At 38.7% G+C, this 19916-nt stretch overlaps 1 protein-coding gene across 7 annotated transcripts in view; it reads left to right on the top strand.

The window, feature by feature from the left end:
• Positions 1-19916, top strand: part of LOC100745350 (fasciclin-3) — a 347287-nt gene that overhangs the window by 312075 nt on the left and 15296 nt on the right. For 4 of the 7 annotated variants that reach the window (XM_033324115.1, XM_033324117.1, XM_033324118.1 and 1 more), the window contains exons 2-7: positions 14189-14515; positions 15381-15515; positions 15607-15795; positions 16151-16335; positions 17816-17957; positions 18584-18634. In XM_033324115.1, coding sequence (XP_033180006.1) covers positions 14189-14515; positions 15381-15515; positions 15607-15795; positions 16151-16335; positions 17816-17957; positions 18584-18634 — 1029 coding nt within the window. The remainder of the gene's footprint in view (positions 1-14188; positions 14516-15380; positions 15516-15606; positions 15796-16150; positions 16336-17815; positions 17958-18583; positions 18635-19916) is intronic. The other 3 variants (XM_012392624.3, XM_003494026.4, XM_033324116.1) reach the window with 2 other exon arrangements.

Raw genomic sequence — 19916 nt, 5'->3', positions numbered from 1 at the left:
ATATCCTGCACAGAAAAATACTTCAACGAACAAAGTGTTCACGGAATGCTTTGATTTGCAGAATCGTACGTAGCATAACTGTACTTTTTCCCAACCCAAAAGAAAAGAAAATGTGCAGCTATTGAAAATCGAACGCCACGTTAACGTCGAGTTTCGAACCGCTTAAACAAGTATCGTGGAAGAACTGACGCGGTTATTACGAGAAAACACAGGCTTTCCAACAGCGCAAAATGATGCCACAACAGGCGTCATCGGCTCCAATTGCATGCAATTTCGTATCCCTAGCTGTTGTTGCGTGGGTTTAACGATAATGTTTCGGGTCGTGTTTACATCTTTGGGTCCGGCATCGTGCTCTCGTGGACAGTCATAATTTTATATTCGAGCCGAGATCGCGTTCGCAGATAAATACCTGGAATGACCATGCCTGCCTGGACGTCTCAATTTTGTCCTGCAATATCTACATGATAAATATCCGGTAAAATGCACTGTTTGCGTGTCTGTATACGCACAATGTCGAAAAAGTTGCCCAGTTTCCTCTCATCCGATGAGGTGCTTTATTACACGTGTTAGTTTATTAAAGAGACGAGTAATAAAATTGTAATAGTCAGTGTATATTAAAATCACTTTAAATACAAGTACAGAGATATTGTATGCTGGTCGTATGCCAGGCTATACTGATTCACTATAAGGACTCGTTACAATGACTGTCCTAGAGAGTACGTTCGTCTGTTTACAACTACAGTTGTTATTATAAGAAGTAACTCTGGCTGACGATTACAAATAGCGGCGATAATATTTTGTCCTGAGTTCGTTCACCTTTGAACCTAGCAAACGAAAACAATGTTGACACTCCAAGGCACAACAATATGAGTCTCTTCCGATTCGTATATCGAGATATGTTTAATTTTAGCTGCGTAGTAGTGACACTTGTATGTGAATATCAGTGTGTGGAAGTATGTGTGTGCGCGGCGTCTCGAAAACAAAGGAATGTAAACTGTTGAGTTAACAGTCTGGTATGGAAGAAAGTGAGGCGCGTGCAAGTGAGTATCGATGAATATCTTTGAAATGGTTTATCGAATAAATATATAACTATTCTAATACAAATTCTAAATGTAAATTTAATGTTCCTATACCAGTATTTCGGCAATTAAGATCCAAAATTCTCAACAATCGTATATATTCATCGAATGTTCCTACAAGCGTTCGAATACTTTTGTCGATATATTGTAAAAAGATTTTAAAAACGTGTCTAAACGATCGCACGGTCATCGTCGTCATCACATTTTACCATTCAACCATTCGTTCAATTTCTCTCGTTTTCCAATTTCTTTTTACTTTCATTGATTGATTCGATCTTTCCCGTTTCTCCATTATACCGTTGCACACATTGAGAGACACACGACGAATCTGTCGATTCGTATCGACCAAATAACCCGTCTACGCTCATCGATGCAAAATTCGCTGGTTTGAACGCCTCGTTTAACAAAACCTCGGTCGTCACTACGAGGGAGAGATCTGGTATATTTCCTTCGATCAATTTCGGTGCACCCTCGCGAAACTGCATCACCGTTTCGTTCCCACTCCCCCATTTAAAGTGTTCCATTTACGCGCAACGGGGAAAACAAGGGGAGCAAATATTAGAGTAAATTGAAAATTCTGTCGGCGTCCGGACGACAGGGGGACGAGAGAAGCTCTTTTCGCACGGGATCGTTAATAATCAGGAACAGAAAGCCCGAAGACTCTGTTCCCCTGTTTAATTGTTACAGTTTAACGAACCGTGCGACCGGTTGCTTTTGCAACAGAAATACTCACGGCGTAGCGTCGCTGCCAGCGAGGCTACAACAACGTAGAAATCGACGAAACTTGGCGAATAAGTGGAAGGAAGCGCAACTACGAGAGAGAACTGTTACGAACCGATCCATTGTAAGGTGACAACAGATCGGCGATAACTGCCGCTCAACAATCATCTTTGCGGCAAGCTACGTCTGTTCCATCGGTCAACTTTCGAACGTGTCGAGCGTATCTCTTACCCCATTATCGAACGTTCGATGCACCTTTTGGCAGTTTCGTTGTTATTATTCGGCGCGCGTGCAATGTTGCATTATCTCTTGTAAATTTTAGTTTCTCAGAACATTAGACTCTCGTGGCTAATATTCTGTTAATCTTCTAGATTGTCTAATAGGAATTACAATTTCGCCCATATTTCTTAATTACAAATCGTCATATGACCATCCGTAAAGCAACTAAAATTTAACAGAATTACTTGATAATTTGGCATCGTATGATCGCCATTTCATAAATTCGATCGATCTTATCGAAAGACCAAGGAATTTCAAAATATTCCACTTCTGACACTAATCGCCCAACCAGCAGTTTGTTTTTGCTCCAGAAAAAGAGATACTTCAGGGATAAAGCTGAAGTTTCAAGGCTGAAGTACACTCATCCAAACTAAATTTCCATTTGCAGCAGTTCGCGGACGCTGTTCTTACCTACCTCGAACGAAGTCGGCGTAAATCTAATTAAACAAACTACGAACTCGCGTTGCCGAACGAATTCGGAATCTCTACCCTTGTTTTCTTCTATTTCGCGGTCGATCCACCCAACGGTATTAAATTTCGTTGGAATGCACCAAGATACGCAGTTTTATTCTAATTTCACTTCTCCGTTCTATAAAAATATGAATTTGTATAAATATCCGCAGTCAAGCAACGGACAAGGATAAGGTAAGAAATGCAAAGATCGTGACCGTGTCGTGTCCGACGAGCAGAAACGCGATAGTTATTTAACGCGAAATCCATTTTGCGTAACTCGATTCCGACGCCATCATCGGCTGAGCAAAACCGATTTGCCAAGTTTCGTGAAGGGTAGAGAAGCTTCGTATCGTGCTTGAGACGAGCTTCTCTTCCTGCGTTCGCGAACTACCTGGAAAAAGGGGTGAATCGAGGCTGACGATGCTCTCGGACCGGACGAACGATGATGAGTTGATTTACTGTCGTGTAAACCAACCTTAATCCCCGTCGAGATTTGTGGCCATTTCACCTAAATTACCGCTTCAAGCAGCTCCATCGGCTACCACATTGACCTTTCAGACGATCTAAGTTTTTCCCCCTGTGTCATTTCTTTCGTCGTTATTGATCGAACGTTGCGTTAGAGATTGATATTTTCTCGAGACGAGATGATCGATTCGTTGGATTAATTTTCATGAATCGTAATGAAATTTCATTGGCACCAGTAATGAGATTAGACTATGATCTACGATTATGTCGATAGAGTTTGAAAGAAATCTGAAAATGTATAATACGTAGAAGTTAAGGAACATTTAGCGCATGTAGGTATTTCGATCAGAGATCGGAAAATAGGCGTTGAAAAATGTTCGTAAATCATTATGTATTGTATTATATCTTTTAAATCCAAAGATTAATTTATTTCTATATGATTATCGTATCATGGTGCCATTTTTCGTAGTAACGAGAATTTCCCAAATGTTTTCAATTAAAATCGTTTTTTAATTCGAAACTGACATTCTCGCCGATCTTTTAATAAAAGTGTAGATAATCACCAATTGCGAAGCGTTTCATTTAAAGCCTTCGTTGCGAACGGGACGTGAAATTAATTATTTTACTTGTCGTTTTCGGATCTATCGCGTGATATCAACGTTAAAACTCGTCGGCCTGTAAAACAACGCCGTGTAAGAGGAACAGAGAGATTTCCGTCGAGTTACAGGAATTTATTAAAATCACTGTGATCGAGATACCGATGCTATTACGCCTCCCGTAACGCGCTCGAATTTCAATTTTTTATTATTCATGAACAAAAATCGAGGTGTTTCGCGCGATTAATTATAGAAAAAAAAAAATCGCGTGATCCCTCGTACGATCCGTCGAAGCAATGTATTTACATCGGATTTTGTGTTTATCCTGTTTCGTCGCTGCGACAGACTAACGAGGATGGGCAATTAAAATTAAAAATCAATAAAATGGTGGCGCGCTCGACTGTTCACGTTGGTTATTTCGTCGACGCGACGAAACGGCTGAATCGAGGAAATATTTATCAATTTTTGTCGATAGAGAACACTCGATTGTTCTTTTACGGTCGCGTTAATCCGTATGATTATACACGATACTCGTCGTTGTTCGATAATGACTAATTATTTGCATACACGCGATGATGTAATGCAGTTTCTGAACCTGCTCCTCCCCCGCATAGAGAATAATTTATGTGGTTAATGCATGAGGTACGATTTACAAGGCGATGATAATTATGGTTGGATCCGCGCGACCGTGGACCCGCCAAAAATTTATACACGTCGGTTTTGCTTTAATATCGTGTAACGTGCGCATGATTAACTTCCAAACGGGGATTAAATATTTATTTATTTATTTATTTAACTGACGGTAAAATATATTAATAAATAAATATTATACGTATAAAATAATCTGTAAAATGTGGATTACACGGGGGATATTTATCTATGGAATATGAAAAATAAAACAACGTTTAGTACAAAGCCACGTTCAATTAAATTGAAAAAGCGATGTTTATCGAAATACTTTCAAAATATTCCTATTGTATTATCGAACCACGTACACGCTCCTTCAAAATATAATTTCTTTCTCAACTGACCACCCGTGATTAATTCGCGGCAATCGAACGACGCTTGACGAAAAAATCATTTTCCCTCTTTCTTTTATCAATCATTCGCCGGAAACAGCTCTTTTCGGCCGCGGTCACTTTCCGAATATTTCACAGGTTACTAATTGCTAAAACGTCGAAGGGACCTTTTAACTCTGGACGTTCGTCATTAAACCATCAAATACGTGGCCACGATGAATGGCCAAATGGATCCATTTGGTGATCGCGGGGCGACGACTCTTTCACCAGCCAAGTCACGCTAGCCGCTTCGCTACGCACCATACAAAAATGCAATACGTTCGAGAGCAACTGCTCCATCGGTACAAGTAATGCATGGATTTCCCATGTGTCACGAGATTGCTCTATTTTCCCCGGGCTTGAATGATGTACCCTTTTCCTTGCTCGGTTGGTCTGGAAAAAGCTTTAGGGATTTGAAACATAGAGAACTACTCTGCCGTCGTACTCGATAGTCGTGTTTCTCCCTTCCATAAAGCGTCAACTTTTTTCGCTGGATCCTCTTTTTGCATATACTTGTCTGTCTATGCAATACCTTTCCATGCAGCTTATCAGCAAGGAAACGAGGCCAGCGATTTTTCCACTGGAATTAAGATCATTCTTATCGAGGAACGGCGGAGACAAACAGTCTTCGGGAAAGATCTTTAATCCCTTCGTTTGTCGATCTTCGACGATATCGTAATCGGTGAAAGGCAGAGAAGAAGAACTTTACTTTCTCTTGATAGGATAGGATGAGTCACGAGAAACAAGGCACCTACATATCTCTATCACTTACTGTTTCACGAAGAAACTTATGAAAATTATGTTACCCAGTTTCAATGGGCATGCGTAACGACAGATTTAGAATGAAAGGATGATCTCGAAAAACGATTTCATCCGACATCGCACGCGCCCCTCGAAATAGTATTACTTTGTCCGGGCAAGTTTTATCACACAACGGTAAATAAAGCAGCCCGTGCATACGAATGCAATAGGAGAAAATTTAATAAAAAGTTGAAAAACTAGGGAAAAATGTCAACTCTGAAAAGCATCGTACGACGGTAGCTTGACAATTACGCACGAACAGTCGGAAACTATTTCATTATATTCAGTAGAGAGAAGAAGCAGTCGAACAAGTTAAAGCGATATAAAAATTAGAAACGCGTAACTGCAGTGCGAAAATTATGGCCCTTTCTCGAGGGCGGCCTTCACGTTGCAACGGATTGCCAGCAGTTAATATCCACGTCAGCGTATCCTTTAAATACATCCTTGCCCTGAATTTTAACATACGAGCCGCGTGCAGCGCCTGCACTTCGCTCTGATTACGACGAAAATCGAGTTTCGTCCTCTCGTCTGCAACTATGGGGTGAACCAGGCACAGGGAACAGGAACAGGAACACGAAACACAGCATAGTGGGTAGCTTCGCATATTTTGTAGCGACACACCGAGAGCGAAATTAGCAATGTTAGAGAATATCATCTAATACGAGAAGTGCCGGCTGGGATTAGTTCCACCCCTTGCAGCTTGCACATAGTAGGTAGCCGCAGCGGTTTGCTCCGACACTGTCCTCGTGCATCCCTTTAATTCCGCTTTCCTTCATCCGTTTCTACTTTGTCGTATCTTCGCCTTGTACGGTTACTTTATTCCTTCCTCTTCTCTTTCCATACTCTGTATTTCTTTCCTCGTATCCGTCTTTCCATGCTTCTTGCTCTTCGTCGTTTTTTACCCCTTGCACCAGACAATTAAGAAAATAACATTTTCGAAAAGAAATATCGCGTTATATGTTTTTCTTCAGAAACGGGATACTCTTATTAAACGTACGATTCTTTTAATTTTTCTCCTTTCTCGTTTTCTTCTTCGCTGTAATTTTGCTTTAGTGTTTATAATTGGACCTCTTTATGCATATTCACGTTTTTATGAATGGAGCTAAAAAGATGGAACTTGGACACAGATCCCTTTCACACGCTGAATCTTATAACGAGTACTATACTTTGTAACATATCGCGCATTTTATGCATTCTTTCCTTTTTTAATTTTCCATAAATCTAAAGTCTGCTTGTAACCACCTGTAGATTTTCGTGCATGTTTTCGTGCACTAGAATTCATTAGAAATTACATTAGAAAAACAGAGAGATTAGAATTAGGTGTATGTCGTTCTATGAAAATCCACTTAAAGTAGACAAAAATAGATCGATCTTCTTCTAACATCTAATTTTTCTTATTCTTATCTTCATCGCTCCAGAAACCAGCGTTACCCTCGCGCTTCTACTTTTGTCCGAATATGTTCGTCCAACTAGCTCCGTCATTTCCTATCGTGACGCACACTTAATGAGGCGAAAATACACAGTCAAGAAAATTGGAAATCAGTGGGAAATTGTGTATACGTGAAACGGGTGCGGCGCATCGCATTTCCATATAACCGAGATTATCTCACCGCGTCCTTTAAAATTTAAAAGTCGTGGTTCGCGATCGGATCACTGGTGCTGACGATATTCCCGAAGAGTCGTGTACTACGTCTTCTTCTAAAAGAAATTTACGCCACACCCAGAAAATATGTAAGCGCAGATATGGCAACGATAAGAAAAAATAAATTTTTTAGTAGAATATAAATCTTCGTGAGTCCGTGTCGTGACGACGTGCTCGCCGAAGACGAGGAAGATGTTCTACGTTAAAAAATATCGCGGTTAAACAATATTTACGACGTCAGGATTGGATGGCCTTATAAATTATTTCACCGAGCAAAAAATCATTTTTGCTACTTCTCTCGGGGAATCGTGCATTTTTTTAAAACTTTGATTATTCATCGTTGCGCTTGTCGCCATATTTTTCAATTAATTACTCGACCAGACGACTGAAAATTACTGGGCACAACAAATTGCTAGTTTCAATTGAATCCATATTTAAATTAGTCAACCGACTGTTTCATCGTATGGACTTTTATCAATCGTGTCATTACGTATCAAATAAAATGTCTATAATTTATGGTAAAACGATTACTTTTATCCTTTTATTAATTTGATTTTTTCTCGTCTCTATTCAATATTCTCAGGAAGGAATTAGGTTCGTTCGTTCGAATCCTTGGCCAGATAATGACGCTATCTATCATTCGTGTCACTCGCAATTGTTCGCAGAAGTCCATGCTTACTTCTTATTAAAATATACTTTCCGGAATTCTTCTAAATTTCCACGTGTCTGGAGTTGAATTTTAATTCTTTCGCAAATTACCAAGAATTATATTTTTACGAGCTATTTTCAGCGCTTTAAATTCTCCTTCGTATCTCATAACTCTGTGCTCTTCGTTTTTATTTCTCTTACGTCTCATTTTGTTTCTGCTCGCGGTTACACGTGTTCCCAAGTAGATTCCCTGCTTTAACGCGACAAAAATAGACGGCAATAAGAATTCAGTATACAAAGGACGTGTTTACCAGTCATTTTTGGAAGGGTTGAGACAGTCATCGATACGCAAATTCAAACTGGCAGCGATTCATCCCGCCCACTTGTTCCCTCCGCCCTTTGTCCGCCACGAGCATTTTCTTCTCGGCGAAAACTGCAGTTCGAAAGGAAGTATCTCGTGGGAACGAGCGAGCATGATTATTGGTGGATCGCTTTGTGTTTTTCTTTTCTTCGCGGTTCAACGTGTCTTGCTACGAGGGAACTTTAAACAGAAACGCGGCTCAACCTTGGGGGCATACTTCAGAATCGTTCGAGTCGCTTCGACAATGAAACTCTGTCGCGATTCTGCTAGACTGTCGGTATCTTGCCCTGCCATCGCTCTTTTCCCCTTTGTATGAATCGACATTGGTTTTTCGAAGAATTTGAATGTTCGAAGTAGAAGAGAAAATTAATCACAGAATGAGCATCGAAAAATAGTAATTACGTTGGAATCATAAAAAAAAAATTTCAAAAAGCTTTATACGATGAGTTATAAACGCTTGGTGACGTTCAATATGATTGTTGATCGTAATAATTTTCCGAATAAGACGAATATCTAAAGAAACAATAAAATACACAGATATATGATTAATACTTGCACTTAGGATACGTATAAGCGGCCAAGTAGAAGCAGACCGCAAATGGCCACCGTACTTTGCAACTACCGTGAAACATCATTTCTAAGTTCTATATCACTTGGCTAAACAGACGTGTTTTGACACGAAATAATGAAAATTCTGATGTAGAATTGCTTGACGATACGTTGAATGTTGACAGGAAATCGATATTCAATAAACTTTCCTAAACGAGGCATCGCATAAGAAGCTCTAAAAAGATAAAGCAGGATTTCATTAAATTTAATTTATGGACGAGTACAGTGTCGATTCATTATGCGGGGCTGCAAAGTGCATCAGCCTCATAGGTGCACTGATGCACGCCACTGTCCACAAATCATCGCATCTGTTGCTGCGGTTTTCGGACCTCCGCGGCAAATGTAGGGGCACGGGACGGTGAAATGGAGGTGTTTCAAATTAGATCGCGACGTCAGCCGTATAACAAATTGATGGCCGGAAAATCAAATTGGATTTATGTGCTTACGATAGTCGAACGGTGTCCTAATCTAATGAGAACATCGAACGCGTTCGTTTACAGCGTGTGTTTTCGATCTAAAGAATAATCAAGCAGATAATCTCGTGAATTCCCGAGCTGTAAAGGAAATTACGTTACGATAAACCAATCCTCGAATCGTAACGAAATAAATCTTATTTTAATATCGTTACTTGGTTTCTTTGTTTAATCGATCGGTAGCATCGCGATATCGTGGCTTCAACGGTTTGAGCGTATCGTTTCCGCTGATTGAAAGAGCTACTTTGCGAACTGTCTCTGTTTTAAGAAAGATTCTCACAAAGGAAAGCATAACTACTCTTAAGGATAGACTGAAAGAACCTCGAGTGGCTCGACAATTTCTTTTGAAATCTCCTACTACTTTCCTTCTTCTTCTTTTACTTTCTTTTTACATCGGAGAGTACATTCTCGACGAAGAATACAGGAACATAGGAAAGATAATAAACGATAAGAATTAATTTTACGTGAAAGATTGACACTGTGGAATCAAGAGAAAAAAGAAAAATGATGAAAGATGCTCGGAGGAGAAAAAATTAAAGAAATAAAGGTGATTAAAAATGTTCGTTTTTAAGGTACATATCAAGTTCCTGATGGAACAATGGACGTTGAAAGGAGTTTCTTTCTCTTAAGGAAATCGCTTAGCGAGTTCTTTCACTGGACAAAATAAAAGCTCCTTCTTGTTCGTCACAGTAAAAAGATTATAATCACGAATGAATAGAGACGGGATTTAATTAAGTGGTGCAAATAAATCAAAGCAGAGAAACAAAGTCGTTTCTGCAGTACCGCGTTTCTATACCTTTTTTCAACCCCCCGGTGAAGAAGTTTCATGATGATTTTTCATCGGTTACGAGAATGCCTCTGTTTTAAGCCCTACCGTATGTAATTTACGGTATTAATGTGTTTTACACGCTATATGTTAATCGCGACGTAGCTTTTCTTACGTGGACGTGAGTTACGTTTATGTAGGAGAGAACGCTTGTATGCAAAACCCCAGTGTAATCTTCAAAGGATACAGCAAACGCGAACGTAAACGTTATTTACGAAACACTAACCATAGAACATTTTTGTATTATGCATGTATGGTATACTATACGTAACTTGCGAAAATTCCATTAGCATTGCAACGAGGCACGACTATTCGCGATTACATCGATAAAATCCGAAAATATCCACTTTGTCTCACGACAAATCTTTTTCCTCGTTACACTCTGATTTATTGCTCACTTGCCTGTAATAGCTCAATCAAAAAGAAGAACTGCGATCTTGTTCGATTACCAACTCTCGTTTCCCTTTTCCCTCTCGCAATTAACGCGTCATAGGAGGCACGGAGGTGACTCTATCATCATCGTACAAATTAGATCTAAGCGTGGCCAGTTACATTTGCTACATAAGAAAATTCTAAACATCTAATTCGTTGCCGCTGACATATGAATTGACTAGATGGCAATGCGTTGAGCAAGAAACGAGGTCGAATTTCGTTCGAGGGATCATAAGCTGCATCAATCTGGCGAGTTAGGAACACGGCCTGTCTCACATCGAGCCGAACGTGGCCGATCTCGTGCACGATGCCATTATGATAATGCGACCGAAGAAATATGATAAACCGGGCGTGGCGCGAATAACGATTATCATATTTCATCTCGCCTTGACGCATCGAATAATAACTACCCACGAATTGTATCAGCCGTTCTTCTTACAGGCATCTTTCGTCATCCCTTGTCGCGCGCGGGACTTTGTTTTGCCGACAAATCAGATGCTCGTTAGTTTTTCTTTATGCAACGATATACCAACCGTGGTATAATTTTCAAGGCGATAAAGAAACGGAAGATTGTGTTTGTACATACTTAACTTTACACAGAGAAGCGCTTGGGAGGAATATTAGAAAATACTTTAATTAAATAGCTGACAATTTGCATTCATATTTCTTTTAAGAACAGCGTTCAAGTGACAGTAAATTTTGTAAATCGTAGTAAACAGACAGTTTCTCAAGAAGAGAAGTAATAAAAGAACTTACAAAATAATTGTTAAGAGGATAGGATAAATTTTCTTCAAATCTAACGAAGAATATAAAATTTATATCTGTCTCTATACAATAAATTCACAAGGCAACGGTGCTACCGCCCGATTCGTAATTCAATTATAGCAACAAACTGCGTTACACTGTGAAACGTTCGCACGGATAATGAACCAATTTTCTCTAAAATTTAATTTGTTGCAGAACAGTCGCTCGTAAGCCTGTTTCTCGTTTTTCACTGCGGCGTTGCTCACGAGCATCGCGCAGAAGAGCACGCGTGACTGCTTATAACGAACTAAGCCGAAAACCGAGGGAAATCCAGTTTTCTTTTAATGTGCAACCGCTTTTATACACTGCACTGTCGAGAACATAATAAAGCTTACGTTTAAACAAGTATGAACGATGACCAATTGAAAAAGGAACATGGAAACAGAAACTGAAAGCCCGCCTTTTAATCCACCCATTATTGGATTACTTTTTCTCCCAATTTCAAACATACTACGAGAATTCTGCTTCGATTTAATTATATCAAATGTTATCGAAACGAAAAACTTTAACTACAATATATTACTCAAGGTAAACAATGCATACACATACATTCAGGCATATTTCTACTATTTCGATACTCTACAATAAACGGTCTCCTAATTCTCAATTAGCCGTCATCCACATAAATTCTTATTCCTAAAGACAGCCCCGTTGCAAACATATATTATATGTACACAGAAAGTTGAAATGCTCAATGATGCTCAGATGGATTATTAAACGTGTTGATTTATTAAAGATACGAGTGATAAAATTGTGATAGTCGATTATATTAGAATCACTTTAAATATAAGCACAAAGATATTGTATACCTGTCGTAATCGTCGCTCGCTCGATGCTACTGTTCAACTCTACGCTCGCTATTCGACTGTATGACTCGCTATATAATGATTCGCTATACTGATTGTCCTACAGAGGCGTTCGTCTATTTATATCGACCGGTGGTATCATAAAAAGTTTCAATGTAACTCCAGTTGACGATAACAAATAATATTTTGTCCGGAGTTCGTTTACCTTTGAACCTAGCAAACCAAAACAACGTCGACGCTTCAAGTCACAACAATACGAGTCTCTCCCGACTCGTATCTTCCATTGACTCATGTGCCGCTACAATACTTTGAATGAATCCATAACGCGTCTTATAACGCAAACTGTAACTCTAACACCAGTTTGACAATGCAATTACTAATGGAACGTGGCAGTTACACGTTCTCGCTTTCCTAGTAAGCGTTGCTGTCTCTTTCTCTCGTCCATTTCCTAGACATTGGAGCTGGCTCAGGTACAGCTCGATACTTTCGAAGCTTTTTGCGCCGAAACTTTTGTTCATTTGCGATACAAGCGGACTGTAGGTAGTTCTCGTTATCCATTACATACCAGTACAATTACGGAAAGTTTCAGAAAAGCGATGGGGATGGGGTGCGCTGGTTCGAAAGGAAATTCCTTCGAAGCTCGCCCGTCTTTTTTTCCGCGCTGTTTTAGATGAACGATCGCGCTGCAAGTTTCAGCCACGTTGTGGGGAGCAAATAGGGAAAACCGATTGGAAAAGAGGTAGCCGTGCAAAATGGGAAACGTAATCTCACGTCGTTTTGTTACTCGATAAAACGATACAACGATACACAGATATTTGTATCTACGTCTGTCGCTCGAAAGAATCTGAAATCTTATTTATGTTCCGTAGAATGTAATACCGTTATTATGTTCGAAGAATATGAAACGATCGAAAGTGTTATTTATAGAAGTATAAGAAAGTAGGAAACGCTTCCGTCAGTTTATTGTAAAAGTGTACAGAACGATGGCGGAAGATTAAGAATTTGAAATAAGAAGCCGTAGAAGTGGAATTAAGGTATAAAAAGTCTAATATAAAAGGGGCTTTTAGGAATTAAGATTAAAGAAATCAATTTCACGAAGTTGGAAAGCAGGACGAGCAAAGTCATAAAAGAAGTACAAAGAATATAAAAAGTATGAAATCGTATAAAATGTTTTCATACAGTGCAAGTTTCATTCTTCGAAATGAAACGTCTTATATGAGTTTTACGATTTTCTTTACGAAGAGTCGAAAGCACGAGTCGACGCAAGTATAAAAGCACAGCCGAAAAACCATGGTTACGCCTCTCCGCGAGCGTAATGACGATGATTATTATACCGTGCAACGAATCGACTGGAAATTAAAATTAACGTCGTGGGATGACGTGCAATTTCAAGGTGACGCTGATATTAAATCTTCGTCGCCCACGTAGTCGATGAAGGCAGGCTTTTATTGCGCGTCTTCTTGATTATTATAAGTTACGAGCCATTGAAAGCGGACACGTATCCATAAATTTAACACCTCCCTTAACTCTCCTCGCAAGAACTCCATTCGCATATAAATAGCACGATATCGTCCACTAGAAACGGCTACACTTATTGTCACTTCTTCGCTAAAACACTGTATCTTCGTTACTTCGCCGATTATATGCACCGTGAATCTCCGCGCGTTTCAATGAAATTATAACGAATGTTCTCGAAAGCGAATGCCACAAACGCGGAGGATTCACAGTACCCGGTAAGAAGTAACGTGTAACGCGGAGATTAAGAAAAATTATGGAGCTTCAACCCTGTTCCTTTGCGCGATAATTCAATTGCATGGCGGGCTGCAAAAAAATTAACTGTCGGGAGAAAAATTCAGGCAGACTCTGAAACAACGTCTGATGAAACTAACGGAATTTTAATCTCTTTAAATTCATCACGTTTCACATACGCGTTTTTATATAATAGGTATACTACGCTGTGAATTTTCGCCATATAGTATAATATATTCATAATGTCTAGTGTCTGTGAAAACCATCAGCGTTGCAATTCTTTTAAATTCGTCCCGTTTCGTGCGCAAATTTTCACCTGATATAATATAGCATGCCTTTGAAATTATTTTCATCAGAGAATCTAATTATTCTTTCTCTTGGTTCCAGCATCGAAACCGAACCTAGTCGTGGACATCGAGCCAAAACATCAGACTGCCGTGCGACTGGGCGAAAGTTTGCAAATTTTGTGCAGAGTGGGTAGACCACTACGGGTATGCCGTGTTGAAATACCTGGCGAAGAAGGTGGAATGGTGTTATCTAAGGGACAACCGTCTGAAGATGGTATCGAGTATTACGGAGAAGGCACGGAGGCCGGCCAATGCGGCGTTCACATTGCCAAGATCAAGGAAAGTCACGATGGAATTTTCAAGTGCACCCTGACAACTACCGAACGTCGAGCGGAGGCACAGGCATCTACGAGAATTATCGTAGCCAGTATGTATTATTATTTTCTATCCATTTCACTCTTCAAGGTCTAATTTTAATTTCACAACTCGCGTTAAGATTAATAATAAGACTAGAAGTAGCAGTTTCCTCTTTCTCGTATCTTTCTTAGGCTATGGTTACAGTTGATATAAGTCCTGACGAACCAAACATATAAAAAACGTTAGAGCTTCTCTCACAAGAATCTATACGGCTGATCGTTCTGGCATATTCGTCAATCAGTTCATCAGAAAGATGCAGTTACTCTTATCATAGTCTTATACGTTGAAATGAATCGCTAAAGAATTCGTTTTAACACAAGAGTTACGGATAGCAGTTAAAAACAGCAGTGTATGTCACATGCATCAGATGCTAATCCTTAATTGCAAAGGAGTCGAAGCATAATTAAAAGAGCGCGCGTAATTAATCGTCGTCGTTTTTACGCGTAGCCTGGAAATTAATGAGAAAATCGTTGTAAAACTTCGCGACGTTAGTTGTCTGAGAAAAGTATTCCCCCGTACAGGGAAAAATATTACAGTGTGGAATATACGTGTGCGGGAATTCGAGAGCTAATTAATCTTCGTTAAGAGAATTGCTTACGCGACGGGTTTGTAGAAGGAGGGGATGGTAGCGCGAAAGGAAATTACTATTTTCAGATAAAGTCGATAAAGATAAATGACGAAAACGGGTCATGATGGAGACTTGCAGATGTTTCGAGCGAATTTAAATAAAGATCTGCAAGTTTTCTCCTGCTTGAACCGTGGAAAATTAACGAGCATCGACATAGCTGGGCAATTTTAACGGTTGACTTTCAATAGAAAATTCAACGTGGTTCTTGCATCTAAGGAATAATTAATGCTTGCAACTGGATTTTCAGAACCGCCGAATAATCCAGAGCTTCACGCTAGTCCTGGATCCGATGGAAGAAATATATATAGAAAAGGAGAAAAATTGGAAGTGAGTTGCAGCGCACCAGCCGGACGACCAGCGGCCAATGTTTCTTTGTTCCTTGGTAATTAGTCGGCGAAATAGAGGGATTTTTAATTAACTTTTTGTCAGAGATTATACCGTACTCAGTTCTGTGTCCTTTTTATGATAACTAGACGACGAACCTATTGGCAACGAAGAAAGACCTACGATTTACGACTCGAACCTGGACGATAACTCACTGGCCGTGCAAAATGCATCGCGTAGCTTGGATTGGACGGACAATGGAAAAATCCTTCGATGCGTTGCCAGCCACATTGCACTCGACCGGCCTAAGGAAACTACTATGCAACTGCAAGTTTTCTGTAAGCGATCGATTGTTCGAACGATATACGAAATTGCAAATCTCAACACGTAATGTAACAAGAAACTCCTTCTTTGCTAATGAAAGTACAAACACTTTCTAAACGTAAGGAGCTTAAAAAAAGGAATGAATAAAAATTCTAATCGGAGATATTAAATAAATTCTAATTACTCAACCGTAAGCTTGCCAGCGATTTATTTCTATTTTTCCAAATTAAAAATCTTTCATGGGTATATATGGAGATGTTCGAAATATTTTATTTTCAGCATGGAATTTCTATCCGTGACGCGAATTACGACGGAATATTGAAATCTGTGGAAGATGCGGAATAATTAAAATAAAAATTTTCTTTTTAGATCCTCCTCAACCGCAACCAACCATCGAGCGTTTTGGATACGTAGTTGGACGCCAGGGTATCGTGAACGTGACCGTTTACGCAAACCCTAGGCCGCATTTCAAATGGCGAGTGAACAATGAAATAATCACCGAGGGTAACCCAGACGAAAGCAATCGACTCGAAACCTCGACCGCTGTGGATCTGGTAAATTAACGAAATTTCTTATAACTTCTATCAAATTAATATCTGTACATATATCTTCTTCTTATTATTATGATCCATATCTATTTAATATGAAATATTATATACTTAAAAAAATGTAATATCGAACATACAACAAGATGGAGAATGCGATATTGTAATTATTGCAACAGACATTTAAAAAATCAAAGAATCACATTATTCTAAATAACGAATACTATCGAAAGTCAGAGATACGTATAAATCAATACGAAACATCACGCATTAATTCGAGACTAGAAACGTATCGAAAGAAATCCGTACGAAACCGTCTTAAGAAATTCTTATCGTAAACGAGCTTCTATTATCAGATAAATAAATATTCTTCCACTTGGAAAGTCTGATAGACTTTACTAGTAAAAGGTTCGCGTCGATTGTGTTCTCTCAATTCGCTCGGTCGAACGAACACAGCATGAAAATTCTAGCTATAAATGTTGAATATTTTTTTGAACGTTCCTCGAGATGCTTGAATAGTAATGCACATTGAATTCTACGAAGCAAAAGGTAAAGCTATACATAGAAATGAAGTATGTAAAGATTAATTCGTAAAAAGAGATACGAATCGAATTATCAATGAAGAAAATGATAGAATAGATACTGAAGCTGCTAGTAGAATTTGAGTTGCCAAGGGAGCTTTCTCGTGAAAAAACAGCGAAAGAGTAAATTGAGGAACGAACGAGAAATGGAGGAGAATACGAGTGAGGGTAATGGAACAAAGATTCCGCATTCCAGAGCATCGATTTTCACGGTGCACTTAGCGCTTTTTATACATTTGCGTGACTCGCAAAGTTTCTCGCTAATCAAACAGCTTTAATGAAATTCCGGCCGATTCGGATGCTAAAATTCGTGCAGTGAAATCTCGCGAAATAATTCGACTATCGGTATCAAAAACTGTCTCATTTTGTATAAAAGAGGCAACAGGAAAAAATAAGTAAAACTGTTGAATTATTCGTCTCGTTCGAAAAAAGATAAATTAAAGTGATTTTCTGTTTTCGTCGTTGAAATAATTAAATGCAGAAGGCTTGGTAATTTTATAGATAAATTACCATTAAGGAAATTTTTTCAGGGACACCACAGCTAGTGAAAAGTTTAGCATAATAATAATTTAGCAGCATACGAAATTAAACATTCAGCAATGAATTCATAATATTAATATGATCAAATTAAAATTCATCGAAATACGCGTAATATCAGTTGGTAGAATTTGGTCGGACCATAGAATGTCGGAGATTGAAATTACAGCGTCGTTTAAATGCAAAAGTGATCCTGGCCTCTGCTCGTTAGATAAACGATTTCGAAAACATTCCAAAAGTAAAAATAAAAATATCGATATCTTTATATTTACAATTTTATGACGGTAAAAATTAATCGCCTTTAGAATCAGAGAACGTTTGGTTGGTAAGAGATCGAAAAATTAAGTGACCAAAGAATTTGTTTTTTACAGGGAAGAGGAGCGTGGAGCGTGATCCTGACGATCGACAGCGTGCAAAAATCCGACACGGAGAAGGACTATATCCTGGAAGCCCGTAACGACGAAGGGGCTTACGAATATCGTATCATTTTGTCGACAGCCACAGAACCCGCAGGTAAAAACCACGGAAACGCTCAGAATTCAATTATCGTGAAAAAAAATCACCTAATCTCACTGTGCACCAAAGTAGCGTGTAAATCACGACGAACTTTTATCTGCGTCAAAGTGGAAAACAGAAACATAAAAGACGAAGAGAGACAAAAATGTCAAGCATTAATCGTGTGATCGTAATATTAAAATAGATTTTTAAAAATATCAGTCATGCAAGCGTAAAACAAAAAAAATGCACGATCAACGATGTTGACGGGAGAAAAAGTATTAAATAGCAACAGAATTAATTTTCATTCGTATGGTCGGGTGAATATTGATTATTCGATATCGCTATAGAGAAAGACGATAAAATTGATTTGAAATTCGTCGGTAGCTGTCGATCATGCTGTTAGTTTTCACATTTCGTGTTTGTCACCATCATTTCATCCGATCAAGCATACTCACCATCTGTCTACCGATTCATGTCATATTCGTTGTCACTTTCACGCGCTAGTCAACGGCCGTCATTACGTTTTCAATTACACCGAATATGTACGAATTAGAATATTTTTGCGTGTCTTTTCTCTATTGTGTCCGTATGCGCTATGTATTTCTAACCATATCGATCCTTCACCGCATGCTTTCACGCAGGGCCGTTCGGTCACTTCTATGGTAAGCTCTCCGAACACATGCACGCACTAGGTAATGTCATTCTTTCAAATTATTATACGTAGTAAGTAGTCGATGTAGCTCCGTACGCGTGAAGTTCCATAAAAATAGTGGATTACGACACGTTTTGTAATTGATAAACTATGCCCAAAGCCGAAACATTTATCGCCATATTTTTACTGCTACTCTACGTCGGTTCACGATATTTTTTATTTTGTTAAATTCATTTTATCGGTCTGTGTATACTTTCGAATGAAGGGAATTCGGTGAAAAATTAAAGGAAAAAGAAATATTAAAGGACTACAGCGATATTTTTCGAAGCGGCAGGATCGTAACGATCTTCTATTTTTATTAATCTACCAAACGTTGTTTGTCTCCAAGTAATATTTCTCTGTTTGTTTAAAGATCGTGCAAACACTGTAGCTGTAACATCTTATTCTTTTTTCTTTATTTTTTTTTTCTTTTTTCGTCGTCGCGATTTTCAAACCGTGTCATCAATTCATACGAAAGTCACACGATAGATTCACAGAGGGATCACGTAAATGGAACTCCGCGCTACGGGATACGGTTATATATACAACGTTACGTTTGTTATTGATACCACTGCAAACATGAATGGCAAATCTGTATTTTTCAAATAAACGTGACTAAATTTTTATGCGATCGCCTTTACATGAATCAACGCTTTTTTGTCGATATCGAACACAGATTTCGCGTCACCGACCTCTCTTGCACATTTCTGCATTAGAATTATAAGTTTCATAGACATTAAATGTACCAAAGGCTTCAGAGTGCTTGTTGACTCTTGTTACATTACGTATATATGTATATTTTTACGTATATATATATTTTTTATCCAACACGAACATATTTACGCTCTGCTTTGTACATTCATTATCGATGAAACGCATTTTTTAACATGAGTATATACAAGACACAATGACACTTTGATTTTTATTCTAACAGATATTCAAGTTCGATCGACTGTGTCTTGGAAATGTTAAAGCTTCGTTAAGCTGGCTTTTCAACGATAGAGGTGCATTCGTATTCAATTACTGGCGCATGATTTCTAATTCGATATTTTCTAATTCAATTTTCGATATTTTTAATATTTTTATATACGTGTGTCCTCTGCATTTGATCTTATTCATATTCGAACTCGAAACTTTGCAGACTACAATCGCGATGAAGATATTATACAAAAGTCGCGGAAATTTATCTCATGCGAAATAGTCGATGATAAGATTAGTTTAATTTGTTTGTATCGATAAAAACAAGTTGTACAACAAACGTCATTTTGACTTTCTATAAAATT

Source organism: Bombus impatiens, unplaced genomic scaffold, assembly GCF_000188095.3.
Source record: "Bombus impatiens unplaced genomic scaffold, BIMP_2.2 scf_1461, whole genome shotgun sequence".
Classification (NCBI taxonomy): domain Eukaryota; kingdom Metazoa; phylum Arthropoda; class Insecta; order Hymenoptera; family Apidae; genus Bombus; species Bombus impatiens.
This window is presented reverse-complemented; position numbering and strand designations above follow the sequence as displayed.